Source organism: Xyrauchen texanus, chromosome 28 (assembly GCF_025860055.1).
Source record: "Xyrauchen texanus isolate HMW12.3.18 chromosome 28, RBS_HiC_50CHRs, whole genome shotgun sequence".
Classification (NCBI taxonomy): Eukaryota; Metazoa; Chordata; class Actinopteri; order Cypriniformes; family Catostomidae; genus Xyrauchen; species Xyrauchen texanus.
Window position 1 is genome coordinate 19,940,004 of NC_068303.1, and position 22,200 is coordinate 19,962,203.

Sequence of the window (22,200 nt, forward strand, 5' to 3'; positions counted from 1 at the left end):
CCTGGGGTAGGTATACTCCTAGTTGGGAATCACTGATTTAGGAAATTCATATTAAGATAAACTCTAACATCCATTTCTAATGTCACTGTATTAAATGCTTACAGAAAGAGTTAATAATTGTCATTCCAACCCGTATTAATTTCTCCCATGGATCACAAATGATGATGTTAGGCAGAATGTTAGCCTCAGTCACCATTCACTTTCATTGAAAATGATGCAATGAACCTGATTGATGACTGAGACTAACAATCTGCTCTCATGTTCCGTGAAAGAAAGTCAGGAGGATTTGATACTAATTGAGGGAGAGTAAATTATGACATAATTTTCATTTTTGGGAAAACAGTGCAATATTTTCCAAGGTAAGGAAAGAAATAGCCAATAGACCTGGTATAAACAGAGCTTGTCTTCAGCTTCTTGTACAGAGTTTGCTTTGGCAGATTTGAACTCTGTCATCTTCTTCTCAACTTCACTCATCTTCATGATAACTTCATCTATTTCATCTTGGAAGGATCTCCACTGAGCTAGGCATCTAAAAAAGCAAAGTAAGTGTTTGTGACTTAAAATCCAGTTGCATACAGAGTATAAACATAATTGTCTGTTAATCATTTTTGGAAATTATAATAAGAATAGCAAATCATATTACTGTTAATATGAATAATGCAATTAGGGGCCTTGTGTGACTCTTTCATTCATATAAAAGTGCCAAACCAAAACCTCATTAGCATTACCGTTTCAAGCTGTACTGATGCTGTTTTAGCTGCTCAAGGACCTCTGTTCCCTTAAGAAAAGACTCCTCAGAATTTTGCTTGATTTGCTTCATTGCAGTGGGGCTCAAAAAGTATTCCATTTGAGGGATTAGAGCCTGTATTTCCTGCATCATACACTTAACACTTTGTTCCCGGGCTGTCACTTTATCCAAGTCTTCTAGACACTCTGAAAGTTTTTCATGGAGGGCTGGCTCAAGAAGAGCACCAGCATCCTCAAACCACTGCTGGATAAACTGTAAGGAATGATGGTATCTCTGAAGCGAAGAAAGAATTGATTGCAAGGCCACCTGAGGATACAGATAACAATTTAAAGAAACAGGGTTAGTTTTCAATATTTCACTACTAATTATTGAAAAGCATTTAACAGTAAGAGTCCTACCTGTTTGGTGTTGAAAGCTTGTTGAACATCAGTCTTTAGCTTAGGAATGTCCATCAAAGTGGTTTCAAAGTGCTTGGGTAATGGCTGTTGGTTGTTTATGTACTTCTGTTTTTCTTCATAAGTTATAGTATCTAATACCCTAATCCTAGATTTAATTTCTTCTTGAAGTACCAACAGTGACCTGACCTCCTCCTGCACAATCTCAATTTTTGTCTCTTCAAACATTAATGGACATCTTAATCGATCCCTAAGATTCTTGAGCCACTCTACTGTCACTTTGATATCCATTTGAAAATCCATCTTTCCCATACAACCTCTCTCACACTCTTCTAAGGATGCATTAACCCTTTGCTTTAAGGTAAGAAGTTGTTCCTCCCTGAAGATAACCTGAGTTTTGAGGGTCTCTGAGTCAAAGTGCTGGTTGAAGTCCTCTATTTGTGCTATGAGACCCTCTGGATAAGAACTAACTTCTTCAAGACTTTTTAATAGATCATATAGTGTAGATATTCTCTCCATGGTATCTGATGCCTCCTTTGAGTCAAGTTTGTCGAGCTGCTCCATAGATGTGGTCATTCTATAGTCCATTTTTTCAACAATTACTTTGTGGTCATTTAATATTTTCAACACTTTATGCAATTCTTTTATCTTATACACTATCTGCTGATTGAGCCTGCTATGGAGATCAACTAGCTGGTCAATGACTTCAGGTGCATATTGCTTGCCACAGACTAGGAAATCCTGAGTCTTACCCCTAAGATCTTTTATTCCCTGAAAGAGATTTGTAAGACATTTGAGAAGATCTTCATAATTGCTATGCAATCTTTTACCCTCCTCAAGACTTTGGTTGGCTGATTGATTCTCTAAAGCATCACACTTCTCCTGAAGTTCCTCCAAAGCTTTTTGTGTAACATCAATAAGTGACTCAAATTCCCTGCGCTCCAAAAGCACTTGTTGAATCCCATCACGTTTCTCTCTGATTAACAACAGCATGTCATTGTACTGTTGTGGCAGGCCATTGAGTTTCTCATCTAGGTAGCAGTGGTCAACCTCATTTAAGGTGGGAAGTATCTCCTGTCCTGCTCTTTGGACAATGAGCAAAAGATTCTCATACTCAGAAGCATGATCCAGAAGCTTCTGGTACTTCATCAACTGGTTCTGAAAGTCCTCATCATTGCCGCTTAAGTCAGTAATTGGAAATGTGGCCAACTCTGCCATTTTCAGCCAATCACAGATCCTGTCCAGGTCCACTTTAAAGTACTTTCGAATGACTAGCGCTTTCTCCAGATGCTGCAGATGCTCTGTGCTGTTCTGCAAAGAGGCCTCAAAGGTTGCTTGTAACTCCTCCAGCTTTTGAAGGGTCTCCTTCTTCTCCTCCTCTGTTGCATCCTTCACTAATTCTCGTCCCTGTATCCAAAGTGATGTCAGCTCCACCTGATATGCTCTCAGGCTGCTAGTAAAATTCTTACAATTAGACACTTGTTTGTGCAGTACGTTTGGTAAAAGTGCTACATGATCATCTGCAAGAGCCCTCTGCTCTTGCTTTTGAATCCATACCGCTGCCCTGTCGAGGGCTTGAAGGAATTGTGACCGTTCTGTAAATACTTTACTGAGGCTTTTACGATACTGGACTGCCTTTGTTCCAAGTGATTCTACATTTGCTTGTGCTTCCTGGACCAAGGTCTGCAGTTTCCTCCTCTCATTAAGACCTAGACGAAAGGAAAGGCTGTTGGCATCTGTCATAGCCTCAACCAGGAGCTTCTGCTTGGCCTCCAGTTCTGCACAAAAGCTCAAGTGATCAAACAGAAAGCTTTGGGCCAAATCTGGTGGGGGACCGGTCTTAAGCACCTTAGAGAGGGATGGCTGCTGCAATTCTGCCCACTCTTGTGCCTCCCGCAAATGGTCCTCGATTTGACTTAATTCTTTCAGTGTTTTGGCTGAATCTTGGATTTTCTGTTGGACAAGTGATTCCACCTGGGTCCAGCGTTGCTCCAGGTAACCCACTTGTTCCTTAACCAGGTCTCTGTCCTCCAAACTCAGACGAGGCAGGATCCCATGCCTATTATTTCTCAGGTCATCCAAAACACATCTCTGGTCCACAAGGTCTGTGGATAACCTTTTCAAGGCATCCAGGCACTCAGCTGTGCTCTCAATGTCTCCCCTGGAATATAAGATCTACTTGTTACTTTATGACCGAAGAGAATAATGACTGACAAAAATATATGAAGAATGGCAACATCTGGCAACTATCAAACATTAATATGATGTAAACAATTTGAAAGCCTATTTTGCATGCCTGGCCAGTTGATCCCATTTTTTGGACAGCTGGTCAAACAACTCCTCCACCATACAAATGCAGTCATGATAGTCTCCACTCCTCTGTAGATCCTCCTCTTTCTGCTCCAGCAGCTGTGCAGCCTGTCTGCCCAGATCCAGCCAGGCATAGCGCAGACGCCCAACTTCCACAAGCTCGGGGGACTCCTGACCAGCCGTTAGCCTATTAATGCTTTCTCTCAACTGAGTCAGATCAACCTGCCTGGCTCGCATCTCCTGGATAAAGACCTTTGTGGCATAAAATATGCAGGTTTTTTTAATTTTTATAAATCCTTTATTTGATATCCACCCAAATGGACAGCTATGTATGACATCCTCTGTTACTGGCAGTAAGTGAGCTTTGAGGTAATTGGGGTTTTCATTAATTCTATTGTTGATAAATATGAACACATCCCGAGATGGTAATATAGTTTTTTGGTTTTTTGTTTTCACACACAATGAAGGGGTCTGCCTGAATGCAGTTATTACAGGCACAAATGAAATGACAAATGAATTCTCCCATCTATAATTACACCCATACAAGTAATCTGGGGAGAAATCTTTATTAGTGAATGAAGCTTCCTGCCAGGAAATGTAACAGAGGGCAAAGATCACAAGAGCTTTCAGCAATACAGCAAGACAGCATCTTATAAACCAATATACAAATAATGCACATCCATGCAAATATATGTACATGGTCTTAAACTTTCTGTAGTGTTTCTGAAACAAATCTCATTTACTGTAACTAATGTTTCATAAAAAATGGCTATTCATTAAGCTGTCTTCAAATGGCTGTCATTTGGTCAAATAGCTTACCTGAGCCTGGTCCAGCTGGTTCTGAGCAACCTTTGGCTCAAGTTCAGCTGGCCTCCTCAACATACTCTGGAGTAGTTGTTCAGCCTCGAGGAGATGACACTCAAGATTAGATCGGAAGTCCTTGATCTCTCTCCAGTTCTCCGCTATATCCTGAGAGTCCATCATCCTCTCCTCGATCTGTATTCCGGGCAAAAGTCTCAGTATATATTCTGACCAAATCATTTAATCAGTATTTGTCATGACACAAGAGGTTGTGAAATATTGATCAGTTTATTAGACTAATAAAGACTTATTATTACTATTTACATTTATTTATTTATTTTTCAAATGTATTTGTTAATTTACATATGCACCCAGTAAGATTAATTTACATATTCCACCATTTGAAATGAGTTAAAAAATATAGGTTTATTTTAATGCATTTCTAAAAAGGCAATAGAAGTTCATGGAACAGGTCACTGACCTGAAGTTTGACCTGCTGTATCTCAGTGGCTGTTTCTCGCACCTTCTTATCAGACAGATCACAGGTAGAGCACACCAGCTGCAAATAGGTGCCAGCCTGCTCCTGTAGAGTTCGATCCTGCTTAATCTGAAAATGAAAGGAAACCCCCAGAAACCGAATCAGATATATTTGATAGTTAAGAATTGTTGACAAGATAAACAATATTAGATCAAATATTGTTTCATCTGCATATGATCCCTCTGTTCCTTCTACTTACTGTGCATTAAGCCAGTTCTGTTTCTTTTTCATTGTTACAAGAAATTGTTGGTCAGCTAATGCCCACTGGTTCTCACATTGATGTCATTCCCCCACATCTTCTTAAAAATGTTTTGAGGCTGTTGGACCTAGTATTCTACTAACTATTAATAAGTGCCTTGTAACGGGTACTGTACCACATTATTTCAAACATGCTACTCTATAAACCCTTCTTAAAAAGCATAGCTTAGACCCTACAGTCATATCTCATTTTAGACCTATTTCTAACCTCCCTTTTATTTCTAAAATGTTTGAAAAAATAGTCCTTCAACAACTTCACAGTTTTTTTTGGATGGAAATACATTTAGTTCTACATTTAGAACACATCATAGAACTGAATCTGCACTTCTGACAGTTTTTAATGATATACTATTAACTGTTAATTCCGGGGATTCTGCAATACTTGTGCTTTTAGATCTAAGCTGCATTTGATACAGTTGACCATGATGTTCTCATCTCCCGTCTAGAGCAATGTGTGGGAATCCGAGAAAATTCTCTTAGCATGTTTCAATCTTATTTAAAAAATATACGTTTTTCAGTCAGTATAGGTGGTTTCTCATCTTCTGCAGATCCTCTTTCACATTGGGTGCCTCAAGGCTCTATTCCTGCTCCCATTTTGTTTTCCTTGTATATGCTTCCTTTAGGTTCAATTTTTAAGAAACACAGAATGACTTTTCATTTTTATGCAGATGACACTCTGCCTTTGAAACAGTAAATAAGAGTGGTTTAGTATCCCAACTGGCCTGTCTATCTTATGTAAAGTCTTGGATGTCTCAAACTGTTTTAAACATACATTTTGGTGACTTATCCACTTATGTTAATCTGTTTGTGAAAAATCTGTGTGTTTTATTCGATAGTGCGCCTAAGTATGACAAACAGATTCATTCTGTTGTCAAATCTAGTTTTTCCACCTATGTGTTTTGGCTAAGTTAATTCTTTTCTTTCTTTCAAGAACTTTGAAAGGGTGATCCACGCCTTCATTTCATCAAGACTTGACTACAGTAATTCTCTCTATATTGGAATGAACTAGTCATCTCTTGCTCTGCTCCAAATGGTTCAGAATGCTGCTGCCAATCTTTTGACTGGTGTACGAAAACATGAACACATTGCACCTATTTTAATTTCTCTGCACTGGTTGCCGAATCATTTTAGAATTGAATTTATTACTCTTTGTTTTTAAATCCATAAACGAAATAGCACCATCTTACTTCTCTGATCTATTGTCTGAACACCATCCTGTGAGATATCTTAGGTCTTCCAACCAAGACTTTCAACTAATTGAAACTGAGAGGTGACCGTGATTTTCCTGTAGCAGCACCCAAGCTCTGGAATAGCCTACTTATTTCTATTAGAAATGCCTAAACACTACACAAATTAAGATCAGTTAAAAAGTCATCTCTTTAGCTTATAATCAACCCTGATATACTGTGATGTTTTAATATATTTTGTATTTTTGTATTTTACATTGTTTTTGAACATCTATGTTTGTTGTACAGCACATTGGTCAGCTGTTGCCGTTTTCAATTGTGCCCTATAAATAAACTGACATTGACATTACATAGTCTCTTACCAATTTTCTCACTGTGCTGTAAATTCAATGTACATACATAAAGTAACAAAAAATGTATAACGTATACCTGTTTTAGTGCCTCCTGAAGGCAATGTGGTGCCTTCACAGGAAGCTGTATCTCCTCTTGAACGTTGGTAAGCCATGTCTGACACTGTTGCAAAGTATCCCGCTCACTTACATGCTTCTGCAATTCCCGATTAAGACTCTGATACACCTGCACAAAGAGAGAGAGAGAGAGAGAGAGAGAGAGAGAGAGAGAGAGAGAGAGAGAGAGAGAGATGTGTTTGGCTTTAGACTAAAAATTACCACAATGAATGCCTAAACTAAAATAAAAAATATACAATTCATAGAGGTCAAAACTAATCCAGTCCATAAAATACAATTCAAACTTTGTTTACCATTTTCTGGAAATAAACCTCACAGGATGTTGCAAGTAATACTAAGCTGTATAAAACATATGAACAGCATGACTCAGACATATTTGCGGGGCAAAAGGGAAAATGACAAGAGTGGGGCACATGTTAGCCATGCTAAATTGGGTCAAAATAAAGCAAAGCCCATTTGACAGGTGTTGAATGCTCTGGCATCCCTAATCTCATGAGCAGAAAAGCTGACGCTGACTGACGTTCTTAATTCAAAAACACTCACAGGGAGCAGGCAATGACAGGCTTACTTTGGCAGACGGCAAGAGTTGGCAGAGCACATGCAGACTGTGGAACTCATTGACCAGATTGCCAGGTGGCGGGATTTACCGGATGGCATTGTTCTGGCAAGGCTAGCACAAGATGTTTGTTAGGGGTATAAACTAGCAAACAAAGAGGGAGGGGTTTTAGCAATGTCTGAGGCTGTGTTGACTGATTTGGACTTGATGGGCAAAATAAAACTGGCATGGGGAAGGGGTGAGGTATTAATAGACTGGGCGGTTTGCTCAGAGAGTGGCAGAGCAGGCATGAGTCATATGGCATAGAGTAGTTTGCAGTTGCCATATTTGGGGTGCCTGTGATTACGGTTCTTAGAGGAAAGCAGGTGGCAGCTTTTAGTGGGATCCTGCAAGATCTTAAGAAGGGGGATATGGAGATTTGCTATGGGGTGTGTGTGCTCATTTTCATTACCATAGACATTAATGACATGCTTTCATGGAGAAATTATTTCTTTGCCTCCTGATTGGGTCTTCTTGTATTGACACTGACATGCATGCCAAAATGTCAAGTATGGTGGATTTCATTGCCAGACACTGCCAAACTAGCAGGTTTATTGATTGCCTGGTAACGGTATATTTTATCTAATTTAAAAGACTAATAGACTGAGAGAAGTATTTTGTTAACACTTTAGTGCAACTAGGAAGCCAGGAAAGGTGGATTAAAATAATCAGGACAATCAGGCAGACTGGCAATAAGCTCTTGAGCTTGCTGGAACAATCTTCGAGTTGAGCAGGAGCAAAATACACATTGACACTGACACAACGTCTAGAAATCATACAATTAATAAGCACTAAAAATTCTAAATTCCTCAGTTTGCACATACACTAGAATTAATCATGCAGATATGGGTCAGAAGCTTCAGTTAATGTTCACATCACCCATCAGAATGGGGGAAAAATTTCAACCATGGCATGATGGTTGGTACCAGTTGGGCTGGTTTGAGTATTTCTGTAACTGCTGATCTACTAGGATTTTCACACACAATAGACTCGAGATTACATAGAATGGTCCCAAAACAAATAAACATCCAGTGAGCAGCAGTTCTGCTGATAGACACATCTGGTTAATGAGAGAGGTCAACAGAGAATGGCCAGACTGGTTCAAGGTGATAGAAATGCTACGGTAACTCAGATAATCACTCTGTACAATTGTAGTGAGCAGAATAGCATCTCAGAATGCACAACACATCGAACCATGAGTCGGATGGGCTATAACAGCAGAAGATCACGTCAGGCACTTTATTAGGACCATAGTGTTCCTTATAAAGTGTTCAGTGAGTATACATTGTTAACATTAGAAGTTCTATATGTTAACATTAGTTAATGCATTATGAAATAACATAAATTAATAATGAACAATAGCCTATTTATAAATGATCTTTAACCAACATGAATTAATTCTGTAAACAAATTTAGTTCATTGTTAGTTCATGACGTTCATGATAGCTAACGCATAATATTACCATCCAGAATCATACTATACAGTGACATCATCAAGTTATACTACTTAAAAGTGTCACTTTAAAAGGATTTTATTGTTGTTAGTGATCACGGTTTCACCATGACTATTTATGAATTAAAAAAGAAATACAATCACAGTCCTGTCTACAGAAACTGTCTTAGCACAGTACTCATAGGTACAATACTGCTCTAGTACAGGTGTGTTGGCAAATACACTCACACGCTGTGCAGTGCTGCAGATGGCAGAGTAGCTGTCTCTTGCACCCTGCTGGTGGTTCTGAATTTGCTGGCGAAGTCGAGCCTGGAGGCGCTCACTGCAGCCGGACAAAAGCTCCTCCCCCATCTCCTTCAGTGTAGCCAGACGCTCTTCAAAGCCCGCTATCTCCTCCATAATGGCCTGAGATGATCCGACAATATCCCCAAACACACATTTATGGATGGCAGAATCTACAGAAGTCTACTTCAGAAGGAATTAGTGTTCTAATAGAAGTAGAATATAATATTCCTGACAATCCTGATTTTAACAAGAAGGGCCCCATTTTAAGTGAGCAAGCACTTAGCGCAGCGCAACGCCTTAACTCATAAGTACAAAGTCAATGGGCATGACTATGAGGTATTGGTCTTTTTGAGCAAGCATGCACTATGTTCAGGCGCAAGTAGGTTTAGTGAATTTGGTCAATGAAGGTTCTTCTCCGGCAACATCTCCGTCCTATTATACAGTTCATTCCCTGTCAAGCACCAGCGATATAAACAAAGACAGTACATTCATAAGAAGTTGGTAGTGTAAATGGGCTCTATGCAGTGAACTACAGAGAGTGTATGTATTATATATTATTATTATTATAAATATTTTCATCTACTGACACACAAATCATAGCTAGTATTACCAGTGATGGTATTGGCACACACTTCACTTCTACCGGTCGGCATTGATTTCGAAATTAATTTAATGAAACATGTACAAATATAACCACAAATATTTTTTAATACAAATTAGACTTCAAACAAAATGAAAAAATAATAAAAATAAAATAAAAAAAGTGGTCAAAAAAATTATGCCAAATCCAAACATTTTTCTCTCTCCTTCATACTCTCCGCTTTTGCAGTGACTTTTTTTGTTTGTGATTTTCACCCCTTTTTCTCACAATTTGGAATGCCAAATTCCCAATGTGCTCTAAATCCTTGTGGTGGCGTAGTGACTCGCTTCAATCCGGGTGGCGGAAGACCAGTGCATCTTATCACGTGGCTTGTTGAGTGCGTTACCGCAGAGATATAGCACATGTGAAGGCTTCATGCCATCCACTACGGCATCCCCGCACAACTCAACCATGCGCCCCACCAAAAATAAACTATGTTATAGCGATCACGAGGAGGTTACCCAATGTGACTCTACCCTCCCTAGCAACCGGGCCAATTTGGTTGCTTAGGAGACCTGGCAGGAGTCACTCAGCACGCCATGGGATTCGAAATAGCAAACTCCTCAAACTACTCGAACTAGGGAAGATACTCAGACAGAGTGAAGTTTCTGTTGACAGACCCTCAACCCCTCGATTTTGACAGAGGGAGCGAGTCTACTCTGATGTATGCTTCAGACAACTCCATATCCCTCAATGCAACTCAATTGTGACATGACAGCAGATTGCACTTCATAAACCCCTCCCCCACACAACTCTAATGCGTGATGGAAGTGAAGTTTGTTCAATTAAGCAGTTTAGAAAAGTTATATTGAGATTTAACAGCATAATACATATAACGACCTTAAACTGTTTATCACACAGTAATTGCTTATGTGTTCATTGTTATTAACATTTTTGTTTGTGTAAATCTTGATTAATGAAAAAAAAAATTTACATACGAGATTTATACATAAGCCTCTGAAATCAATCTTCGAAAACATTGTTTTCTCATGTACAAAAATCACAAAATAATTCCACAAATTGACACCAGCCTTCAACATGATTCAAATGATCAAGGGTTAAGGGTGTTCTAGTTAAACCCACTGCACGTCTTCTGCCAGTAGTGGACACTCGCGCAATGTAAGCAGTGACATACATCCGAGACCATGAGACGGATTGAAGTTAGCGAGGGAAGGGGCTACATTTTTTAAATGGAACGCAGCCAAGGACATTATTTGATGTTCTGTACTTTCAGAATTTGGACATCTGCTGGTGAAATCTTCAAACTGCAAATGCAGAACCCGAATTTGGACTTTGCACTGAGTTAAGAGGTGGTATTGAAATGTCTTAGTGCAACATCCAAATTCTTCGGAAAATAGCAAAATGCCCTTTGAGGCACTTAATTTACATACAATACATCCACAGTTTGCACGGTTACACCCACAGTCGCGCAAACACTCCAACCCATGTCCATTTGCGCTGGCACGAAAATTGTGCTTAGAATTAGTGATATCACGAAAATTGGATAAGACGTTGCGCACAGTCGTAGTGCTGCGGTTTGCGCACTCACAAAAATAGAGCCCAAACTCTTGATATTATGCTTTTGTATAACATTCTTACATACAAGCACTGAACATGGCAGTACTTCACATTTTTATATTAAGGTAAACAAAGTGTAAAATTGGTTATTTGAGAGGTACTTTTCTTCTGTTGAGCCTTATGATATGTCACCTTATGTCTCGCTAGCTGCTGAGTGGCAGCTTCTAGACAACCACTTGATGGGTCAGGAGTCATTATCCTGCTGGACATCTGCAGTAGCCAACGCTCTATTTCCTGTAGATCTTTGTGGTAAGCTTCCTGTTTCTTCACCTGGCCCTCCAATCTTAGAACATGAGTCTAAGGTAATAGATTTAAATCATAGAAATTATTAAGATATTTCCAAGCAGTGCAAAAGGTCAAACGGTAACTGTGTTGATTGTTTGGATATTATATCTATGCTGAATAATACATTTTTGCAGCTTTTTTTATATAAATGTTCTGAGTGTATTGGGAAGGTAGCTTTGCCATGTAGAGTATGTCTACATAGTGAGTCAAACTCAAAAAGCATAAAAAAAGAGTTTTGGCTTTATGTAAAGTATTGAATGTGAAAGCTCACCCTTGCTGAGCCACACAGCTCCTGGTAGTCTGCCTGTAGTCTGGTCATGTTGTCTGTGATGGAAGGAGAGTTGAGGAGTGTCAGCAGAGTTTTTCCTTTCTCTAGAACAAAGCTCACAGCAGAATCACGGGACAGCAGTGTCTGCTCCACAGCCTGGACACAACAGAAAAACCAGCACTGAAGCTTCTTTAAAAGTTCTAAACATCAGTACTGCAACTCTATCTATCTGTCTGTCTGTATATGAACAGTATCTAAATACCGGGCAATTAATTGGCCAAAATATTATTATATGTACCTGTATAAATATAGCTTTCAATTAGGATGAATACTGTGAAAAAAAAATGTATCCTACCTTGTACTTGGCCAGCTGGGATTTTCTCCAGTAGAGTTCTGCTTTGGATTCTACGGTAGAGCTGAGCAGAGCGCGAATCTCTCTAAGCCACTGCATTTGGCCCTTGAATCGTTCTTGGAAATCTTTATAAAGCATAATACTCCTTTCTATGGTTGCATGCTCTTCCCGTAGCCCCAGTATAAGCTCTTCAAGCTGTGATCGTCCTTTTTGTACTTCCCTCTCTAGCCTGGATGCTCCAGGGTCATCCAGGAAAGAAACGGCCTGATCAGCACGCTCTCGAAGTGTTTTAAATAGGCTGTGACCATGATCCATCTCCCCCTGTAGAGACTGCAGAGTGAGAGAATATTACATTCTTTTTAAAATGTATCCACAGTCTTGCCATTGCAAAGCCTTTCTATCAAACTAATCGGAGAAGTTAAGTTACACCCCGTTATCTCGCATTTGCACTCGGTATGGACAAAAGTGTCCAGAGTGTTTAATTCGAACATGTATTTATTTGCATATTTGCTTTGAGCATATGGATGAACCCAAAATTATATATTAACAAGTCCCCTTTCTGCTGGTCAGAGTGGATTGTGAGGGGGTTACTACACTCTGTGACCTATATGAAAGTGGAGTGTTGAGATTGTTTGAAAATATGGTTCAACATTTTGGGATCCCCAGATCTCAGTTCTTTAGGTATTTGTAACTGCGCCATCTGCTCTGTACAATTTTTGGGAGTAGCATGCACCCCCCTAAAGCGGCAGATACTCTGGGAGTGGTGATTACTGCTTTTGGAAAAGGTCATTAGGCAACAGTGTATTACTTCCTGCTAATTCAGTCTGTGGGACAGAGCTTTAACTTCTCTCAAGAGATTATGGGAGAAAGATTTAAACTTGGTATTGTAGGAGGGAATCAAATCTGTATCTAGAGATGCAATTCAAGATTTTACATAAATTCTATTAGACCCTCCTTCTAGATTGTATAGGCTTGGTCTTAAAGAAACAGCCATGTGCTGGCGATGCCAATCAGTAGATAAAGACACAACCCATGTTTTTGGGGGGTGTTAAGATCCAAGAATTTTGGTTGAAAGTTCAGAGTTCTGTGTGTGACGTTTGGGCACTCTGGTTTCTTTTTGTCCCAGATATTTTAGGCGATGGGGGCGGTCATCAAAATAGGGGTTAAACACATAAAACATTGGGTTCTGACCAGTGTGATGACATGCAGACAGATTGTTTTAAGGGGATGGAAGTCAGCTGGAGCGCCCTCATTTCGGGAGTGGTGCGAGGATATTGGGAAGGTGGCTGCTTTTGAGGAGGTGTCATATAGAAGGATAGGAATCTGGGAGTCATTTGATGGGAAAAGGGGCAGTTACTTAAGAGTTTTTGGGGGACTCTCTGGGAGGGGCTGTGGAGAGAAGAGGTGTAGTTTTAGATGTGTATGTTTATTATATTACATTCCATTTTTTTGTGTGTGTATGTGTACTTATGTGTGACCACGGGGATGTTCTTTGAGGGTCGGGGTGGAATGATGATTGGGGAGGGGTTATAGAGGGAGTTAAATGTTGATTCAATTTATATTTGCTTTGTTTTTCTTTGTCAAATATTTGAATCAATAAAAAAATTTATATATAATAAAAAGTACCCATAGCAGGGCCATAGCCAGGAATTCTGGAATCCTTCCATCAATACTAATCAAATTGTGTGACTGTTGTGTTTGGACCTATGGGCTCCAAGAATCCAAGCTTTCATTCCAGTAGCCACAGCCCTGCCCCATAAGGTAAACATTCACCTGGTTGGAAAACACTACTATATTTCTTTTCAAACAAAACAACATAAAAGGGTACAAAAAGAACCACAATAACAAAACAAATATAAAAAAACAATTTTATGCCTTCCCCAGTGTGCAAACAAGACATGTATATCCTGTTTCTAACCGTTTCTGATCCCTTCTATTCATGTGAGGCTTCATGTTGTAAGAGTGCTCCTCTGAAGTGGACTTTTCTGATGGGCTCTTTGAAGCCTGCCAGGCTTCTGACACCTGTGTGCGAAGAACTAGCGAGGCCCCGGACAGAGATATGAGAGGAAGACCCAATTACCCAGGCCTTAAATAGGGCTGCCGCAGCAGGGTTTCCCCAGCAACAAGCATCCTCAGCCCTTCCTACTCTCTTCTGTCCTTTACCTTTAAGCAGGAAGCTTCTCTATATGATATCAGCCTGTTGTCTCTACATAGAGCAGTGCACGAGAGGCCCCTGGCTGTACAGCTGGATGTGGGGCTTCTGCTGGGTCACTGACTGGGAAAGGAGGTCCAGTGTTTTAATGATCATCTTTACACTCAAATGAGAAGTTACTGATGCAGAAAGATTTAGGAACAAGGATAATTGGGCCAGGACATTTTATATGAATTAAAATGAATGTGGGTGGCATAAAAATACACAACTAATTGCATGCTTATTAATTCACAAATTTAATACGCCTATACTGCTGCCATTTAAAATAATGGATGTACATATTCTCCATGTTTGCATATCGGGGTGTGTGTGTGTGTGTGGTGTATGATAACAAAACCTGAAATCACCTACACTGTCCTACACAGCCAACTCTCATCAAAAATAAAAATATACAATGTTTTAATAAATGTTTTATTTTTTTTTTTTAAACGCATAACGGTATGTGTGGGTGTTAGGTTTAGGGGATACAAAATATAATTAGCTCTGTCAAAAACAAAACACCATGCTAGAACTTTAAAAGTGTTTGTGTGAGTATGTAATTGTGTGTGTGTGTGTGTGAATGTAGGTGTGTGTGTGTTTGGACAGTCACCATGTTACTTCGGTCGGCTGCATCTGTGCAGCGCCATTGATCCAACGACATGGATAACAATAGAAGGCAGAGTAAAATAGCATGTATTTGATATGTATGAATGTGTTTGTGTATTTGTTTGTATACGTGTGTGTGAAAAAGCAGTGTGGGCATGTGATTCTGAAGCTGCAAGTACATCGCATCAATTACACAGTCTGTGCCAGCAGGTTCCACAGACAGACCACTCCTTCATCTGAGCTCTCACAGTGGGGGAGTATGCGACGTGGATCTGTGTGTGTGTGTGTGTGTGTGTGGTGATATTGTACTAAAGCTTTTGTTGCTTTGTCTTCTTCAGGATATGATCAATATGTCTATTACAAAAAGAGACTCGCACATACAGTATGCACACTCACAAATACACTGGCTCTTACCACCTCAAATATGGGCGTAAAACTGTGCCAGGCCCTCTGAGAGTTATAGACTGTAATGTGTGTAATTTTATCAGGCCACATCAATAGCTCTTGAGCCACAAGATAGAAATGGGTAACATTTTCATATGTTAATCACTTCCTTTCATTGATTAAAAAGAAGAAATCACTCCACACATGTTTATCTATATTTGCAGATATAAAATATATGCCTAGATACATTTGTTTAGGTTTAATTAATTTTATGATCAAATGTAGCCATAATCTGTTGATAGACAAAGAACAAAATGTGATTACATTTGTCCTCAGTAAAATTTATTTACCCTCTATTGCACTGCAATATTATTTTTAGTCTGCATTCATAGTATCCATATTCTCTGCATTCATATCCATTTCTCAGCAACCAACACATTTAAGCAAATTGTTAATTGTAAGGGTCTTTATTTAGAAGTCCCAAGAATTAAGTCCTATGAATGTCAGTTACAAGAATGATGTTCACATGTTATGTACAAGTAATGTCAGTGTTTTCACTGTACCATACCTCCACCCTCTTCATCTTCTTTTCCATGGTAATGCAGTCAAGAGCCTCGGCCCTTTCCGTAATGATTTTGAAACTCATCCTTGCTTCTCTCAGCCAATCAGAGAAGGTCCTGAGAGCATTCTGAGCCTCTGTGATGCTCTGCATCTCCTCCTGGAACTGTTTGAGGGTCTCCTGAATAACAGAGGGATAAATCAAAAGGCTCAATGTCAAGAACACTTGTTTGTGTTTGTGCTATTCTGCCTCATTTTGTTCTCCATATCAGCATGTAGTGTTTTGATTGATCCAATGCTGTATATTTGCAGCCATTCACTGCTGGGTGCTTGAGACTAAGCTATTTTGCCGCATTCTTCACTTGACATTCAAATCGCTCATGCACATGGCTCCAATTAAAGTTTTGTGCGGTGCACACACCTATCTGAAACATAATCGCTCTTGACAGCAGCGCCTGTGTCGGCCAGTTGTTTCTCGCAAAATAATGACATGCTCTCTTTTGTGACACAGCCAGGGTGTGTGTGCATGTTGGAGAAAATTAGGCAAGAAGACGACGTGTTACAGCAAGTGTTAAAAACAATTCAGCTGTTGCCACGGAAGCAGCAGCACCAATTGATGGGCAAGATGGGCTCCTATATTGTGAAATATAAAAACTGAGGTCTCAATGTGGGAGAGACATTGATTTTTCAACATGTAGCAATTTATTTTCTGTCTTTCCACAATGACACAGAATAAATAGGAGCTGGTTAAACAGACTGGACAGCTTCCAAAATTTATACTGCTAAGAAATTAGACCCATCAGTGTGTTTTGGCAGTAAATTAAGAGGTAAGTCAATGACACTAGGTTCTAATCCCATCATTACAGAAGAATATACTGTATAACTGGTTCTCTTTCTAACGCTCGTTCAGTATCTCACTGCAGGAACGCCTCGGTCATGGCAGATTACGGAAGCACCAATGACACCATGTCTGTCAAAAATTGACAGACCAATATCTGCAGTGTTCGGGGAGTCCCACCTCGCTGAGTTAAAACGCAACTACCTGAAGCTGCCTCCTCCTCACTCTCTTCCCCATGGAAGATTTTGGAAGTGGTTTTCAGCAGGCACATTTGTGGATTATTGATAAACAGCTCATAGACAGAGCTGCAAGGTAACGTCCGGACGCAATAACTCTTCAGGATTTGTTGAGTGGCAATTATTTTCTGTTTGCGAGAGAGAGAGTGAACTAAAGCTTTAAAAAGAGTTTTTACTCTCCTTCTTCTGTGGAAACACTTAGCTCTTCTCTGTGTTTTTTCCCCTACTTTTTAAGGCACTCACCAAAGGAAAGAAAAAAGTGAATCCACTCTCTACACTGCTCCGTACTACGAAGTTTTCATTTTGTGGTGGACTTACAGAAGAAGAGGGTGAATTTTCTAGCATGACCTTAGCCAAAGGACCTGAGAGCCCTGAGGAAAAAGGCCATCCTTCTCACCCATGTTCTTGCAGTGCATGATTTCTCTATATCACATGTCTGCCTTTGCACATGAGGGGAGATGATGGATGATGTCTCCTGGGCTCTTCTGGTATTTGAAGACCAGTAAGCGAAGAGGGATATGATGGTGAGGATGAAGCGTCATCCGATTTTCTCAAGAAGGACAAGGATTCTGATTGCCAAAGGCGAACATGGACCTCATCGAAGTCTTTGGCAGGGCCGCGGCCAAACTGTCTAGGACAATGTGGACAAAATGAAGAGATCCTGGGCCAAACCTTTTTCACAGCTGGTGCTGTTATTAGTTTATCAAAACTGGATATGGAGGAATTGAGTTTGGCAAACCATTTACACCCAAGCCACCACGCGACTTTTTGTCTGCCGGGGCTTTACTGCCGGGTAAACCTTGCCAGTCAAACCTTACCCGTCAAACCGAGGGGGTTTCAGGCAGACTGAGAAAAGAGGACGGTTTGACTACCTTCCCTCTTCTCCTGCCCTGCCTTGGCAATATGGCCCTGCAGCTGAAACTGGGCCATTCTAAACCCAAAAAGTCCTTTGTAGTCACTGCGGCAAAGCCCGCCAACCCTCAGGGTAGTAAGGAGAGGCGGCCGACCAGAGGCTTCCCAAATTCACCAGGAGGAGTCTGGATACAGCACCCAGGGCTTTTCTGTCCCAGACACTCACGAGTCAGACACCTCTCTCCCTCCTGCGGGGAAATGAAGAAGGAAATGTTCGAAAAAGATGTTTGGACAGTGAAAAGTTCTGCATCCCCATGTTTAAATCCTCTACATCCTCTACAACCTGCTGAGCAAAAGCACTGAGGCCTTCCACATCACCCTGATGCTGGTGGCACATGTTCCCTTAGTGTTGGTATGGGCCATCCACTAGTGCTAAACACAGCCTCTGGCAGTCAATAGGAATGAAGCAGAATGGTAGTTACATTTGTAACTGCTGTTCTGTGAATTCTGGATGGCCACCAAAGTTCTTGGTCACTCGGAATGTGCGAGAAAGGTGTAGCGAGGCAGAGTGCTGAGCTACTGTGGTGTATATGCCTTCTGAGCTCTGCCCATGTCACCATGAGATTTGTTGGTATCTTCTCTCATATCTGGTTGGCGTGGTGATAATACACTAGTTCATAACACTGCTGTGGAGCGGAGGGGGCGGGGCCGGGCTGGAATGTCGCACGCCCGGTCCCCAATCGACCTGCTGAGGCGGGCCTTCACCCTCTGCTCCGATCATGCCCCTCTGCAGTGGCTCCACCGCATGAAGGATACTAACGCGCGGATCACCCGTTGGTATCTGGCTCTCCAGCACTTTAAATTCAAGATGGTCCACAGGCCGGTGGCGCAGATGGCTGTGGCTGACTTGCTCTCCAGAAATGGTGGGGGAGTGGGCAGGCCGGATGTTGCCCCGGCCTGAGTCAGCGGTGGGGGCATGTGGCATGGTCGTGTGTCGGTCTACGGGAGAGAGAGAGAGCGGTAAGTCTTGTCACCTGGTTTATAATCAACAATAACACCTGTGCCTTGTTATAGTGATGCGGAGAGAGACATAAAAAGAACGCAGAGTACCCAGAGAAGGAGAGTGAAAACACACAAACATAAACACACACATGACGGACATGCCCGTAATTCTCTCTCTCTCAAACCGTCGTCACCGGCCGCCTTTATCCCTCGCGCGCCCCATCAGGCCGATTGGGGACCGGGCGTGCGACATTCCAGCCCGGCCCTGCCCCCCTCCGCTCCACAACTGCCTCTGGCGGTCAGTAGGTATGAAACAGAACTCACTTGAATCTTATTGAATGATGCTATATAATTCCTTGAAATTATTAGTAAGAAAAAAGTGTTAAAGGCTTTTAAAGGTTGTCAAAGGCTGACTAACCTGTATCTGTAGAAGTAAGGCATGGTAGCGGGCAGTGAGCTCGGTAACCCTGGTACTGACCCGACCACTGACACGAGCATCCTCTACAACCTGCTGAGCAAAAGCACTGAGGCCTTCCACATCACCCTGACGCTGAGCAGCCTCCATTTGCCAATGCTGCGAAAAGAAAATGACAGTAAAATGTAATCAACATTTCTGAAATCAGTGCTAAAAAAGAGATAAATCAATTTCTAGAATTTTTGCAACAATAACACTGACTTAAAATAATGCATAATTATAAAAATAAAATAACACATAATTATAACACAGCTTACCTTCAGGTGCAGTAGCTGGGCCTCCTTTGCAGTGACGTCAGTGCGCTGATGAGTTCCCACCTTAACTTTGAGCTCCATGTCAACCAGCCACTGGTCCAATGTTTGGAATAGACCCTCTAGCTGCTGAACTCTTGAGAAGGCCTGCTCTACCTGGACTTTGGTCTCCTCAAGCCGGGCATGGTACCCCTGCCATTCTGTCTGTGCAGTTTCCAGGGCCCGAGCCTCAATTTGAGGGGCACCCCATGGAATGACTTTGTCTCGACTGGCAAAAACTGAGCTGAGCAAGTTATGTCCCTTTGGGCAATGAGACTGGAGCATCTGAAGATGTTATTAAACAGAGAAAAAGAGTCAAAAGAATCAGACTACAGACACAGATTGCTTGAGAAAGTTCTTGCCCATTTCTCTTCAATTTTGTAAAGATTAGGTAATTCAGAAATATATAATTTTGCCTAGAACATAATAAGGATAAAATATGAATAATAACCTGCAATTCTTTTAAAGTGTTCTCCAGAGCATTTACATCTTCATTCAGGGGTGAGAGGAGGGACAAACTGCTCTGCTCATGCTCCAGCCAGTCTTCAAACATGTGCAGTCCTCGCTGGTACTCTTGGTGGAGCAGAACCAATTTTTCTGCTTTACTGACAGCAGCCTGAAACACCAGTAGAATATTTTACTTCACATACATCTTACTGCAATCACAAGGACTTCTACAGATCATTGTGGGACATTTGGTTGAATGCTTAATATTAATTGTTAATTATACTGTATGCTCCTGACAAATCAAGATCAAGTAATGGTCTACAACCCCAGATGTGCATACCTTGGCTTTATCTTTGATGGCTGTATATCTCTCATTGAGTTTCTGGATCTCCTGTTGGGTGGCTGTGTGTTCAGCAATGTTGGAACCCTTGGTAGCAATGGTTTCCAAGGGGCTGGAATGGCTAAGAACTTCCTCATAAAGTAGCTGTTCAGAGAAACAAAGCAATTAAAGCAATGAATGCTTTCAGTTTTCCTTCAAGAGAACATTGAAATGTGACTCAAACGCAAGAATTTCAGAGACTCACATTTACAAACCCCCACATTACAAAAAGCATACATTGACCTAACCCATTTCAGTTGCACTGGATTATGCTTAAAAAAATAGAGGTATTATCCCCTAGAGTGGCCCTAACAGTAGATGAGATTCTATGTTTCTCTAGGCTAAATAAATCTTATGAAAAGTATCAGTTGCCTTGGCACGTCCCAGGTTGGCTGTCTTGTCTCTCATTTCAGCATAGTGTTTGTCTGAGTTTTCAAGACTCTCTTCCACTCGCTCCATCCAGCACTCAAACTGACTAACATCCTCCTGGTAACTGGTCCAGTGTGATAAAGCACCTTCAAGCTGGCTGTAAATGCAACACATATACAAGTCATCCTATGGCACGATTATAAACCAGAGCATACATCTCAGGAAATACTTGACCTAATTAAGATATACAGCTAAATAAACACAGAATGGTTAAATGTAAGCTCTCTGACCTTTTGCACTGTATGGATGCTGACAAGAGTGAATCCCAGGAATCTTTGAGGTCTTGAATCTGCTTGCGTACCACTGGTACACCTTCAGCTGAGGTGTTCCTCTGGACAGACTCCCCTCGGGTAAGAAGCATCTTCAGCTGAATTTCTCTGCCCTGACAGGCTGTCAGAAGAGCCTGGAATCAATCAGAAATCATGTTACACCTTCAACAGCTACAAATTAATATAACATATGATGCCAAAAATACACTGTTAGTTAAAAAGGTCTGGTAGTTTACTGAACATATGAGAACAAAAAACATTAATTATCAAGAGTGTTATGGCCTAGTTAATGCTGACCATAGTTATTAGAAAGATAAGTAAAACTGTGTTGTACACTGTGTAAAACAAATGACAATTTACCTCAAGCTGGCTCATTCTGGTGATAAGCACACTCTTGTCAGATGTTGGGGATCTGCAGGTCTTGAGTACCTGTTGGGACTCTGAAATCCAGTTCTGAAGTTCTTGTAAGCCCTGCGTGAAAAGCTGATGCTCCCCCACCACTCGTTCTACCCTGGACACCTTCTCCTGCAGAAGTCAGCGAATAGAAGTCAAGACTAGAACGGAAGACTGGAAAAATTAGGTCCATGTTTTTTTCCCTCTTTATGTAAGAAAATGACCAAAAACACAAATGCAAAGCATTATTCCATCAGCTTTCTGCACTAAAGAACTTTAAAAATACTAAAATACACATGATATGTAATCTAGCATTCAATTTGCTCTTTTATGGAGTAGGCAATCAAACAAAACTCGGAGAAACAAGACAATATTAAATTAAACTGAACTGAACTGAATTCAATTAAAATGATTGAGAACAGATCATGAAATTTACAAATGTAAGAGATAATTAATTCTCCAGTATTCATAGCATACAATAGAATCAGACTAGTATCAATTCACATTTCATAAATAAATGTAAACCAGACATTTTCACACTTATTCTGTTTAAGAGAAAGTGGACAAACGAAAGTGGAAAATCATATTCCTCCAGACCATCCAGATTAAAAACCAACCTGTTGCTGAACATCATATAAACAACAGCACATTTTAAATAGGCCTATACTGTATAGTAACTCACTAAACAGGC

At 40.7% G+C, this 22,200-nt stretch overlaps 1 protein-coding gene across 1 annotated transcript in view; it reads right to left on the bottom strand.

Annotated features, from left to right (window-relative positions):
* Positions 1–22,200, bottom strand: part of LOC127622487 (nesprin-1-like) — a 173,528-nt gene that overhangs the window by 77,348 nt on the left and 73,980 nt on the right. The window contains 19 exon segments of the mRNA XM_052096589.1: positions 385–529; positions 729–1,054; positions 1,147–3,304; positions 3,440–3,705; positions 4,273–4,449; positions 4,736–4,861; positions 6,667–6,813; positions 8,981–9,157; positions 11,388–11,552; positions 11,812–11,964; positions 12,164–12,490; positions 15,910–16,080; positions 19,246–19,401; positions 19,560–19,877; positions 20,044–20,208; positions 20,380–20,523; positions 20,791–20,944; positions 21,078–21,250; positions 21,477–21,641. Coding sequence (XP_051952549.1) covers positions 385–529; positions 729–1,054; positions 1,147–3,304; positions 3,440–3,705; positions 4,273–4,449; positions 4,736–4,861; positions 6,667–6,813; positions 8,981–9,157; positions 11,388–11,552; positions 11,812–11,964; positions 12,164–12,490; positions 15,910–16,080; positions 19,246–19,401; positions 19,560–19,877; positions 20,044–20,208; positions 20,380–20,523; positions 20,791–20,944; positions 21,078–21,250; positions 21,477–21,641 — 5,613 coding nt within the window.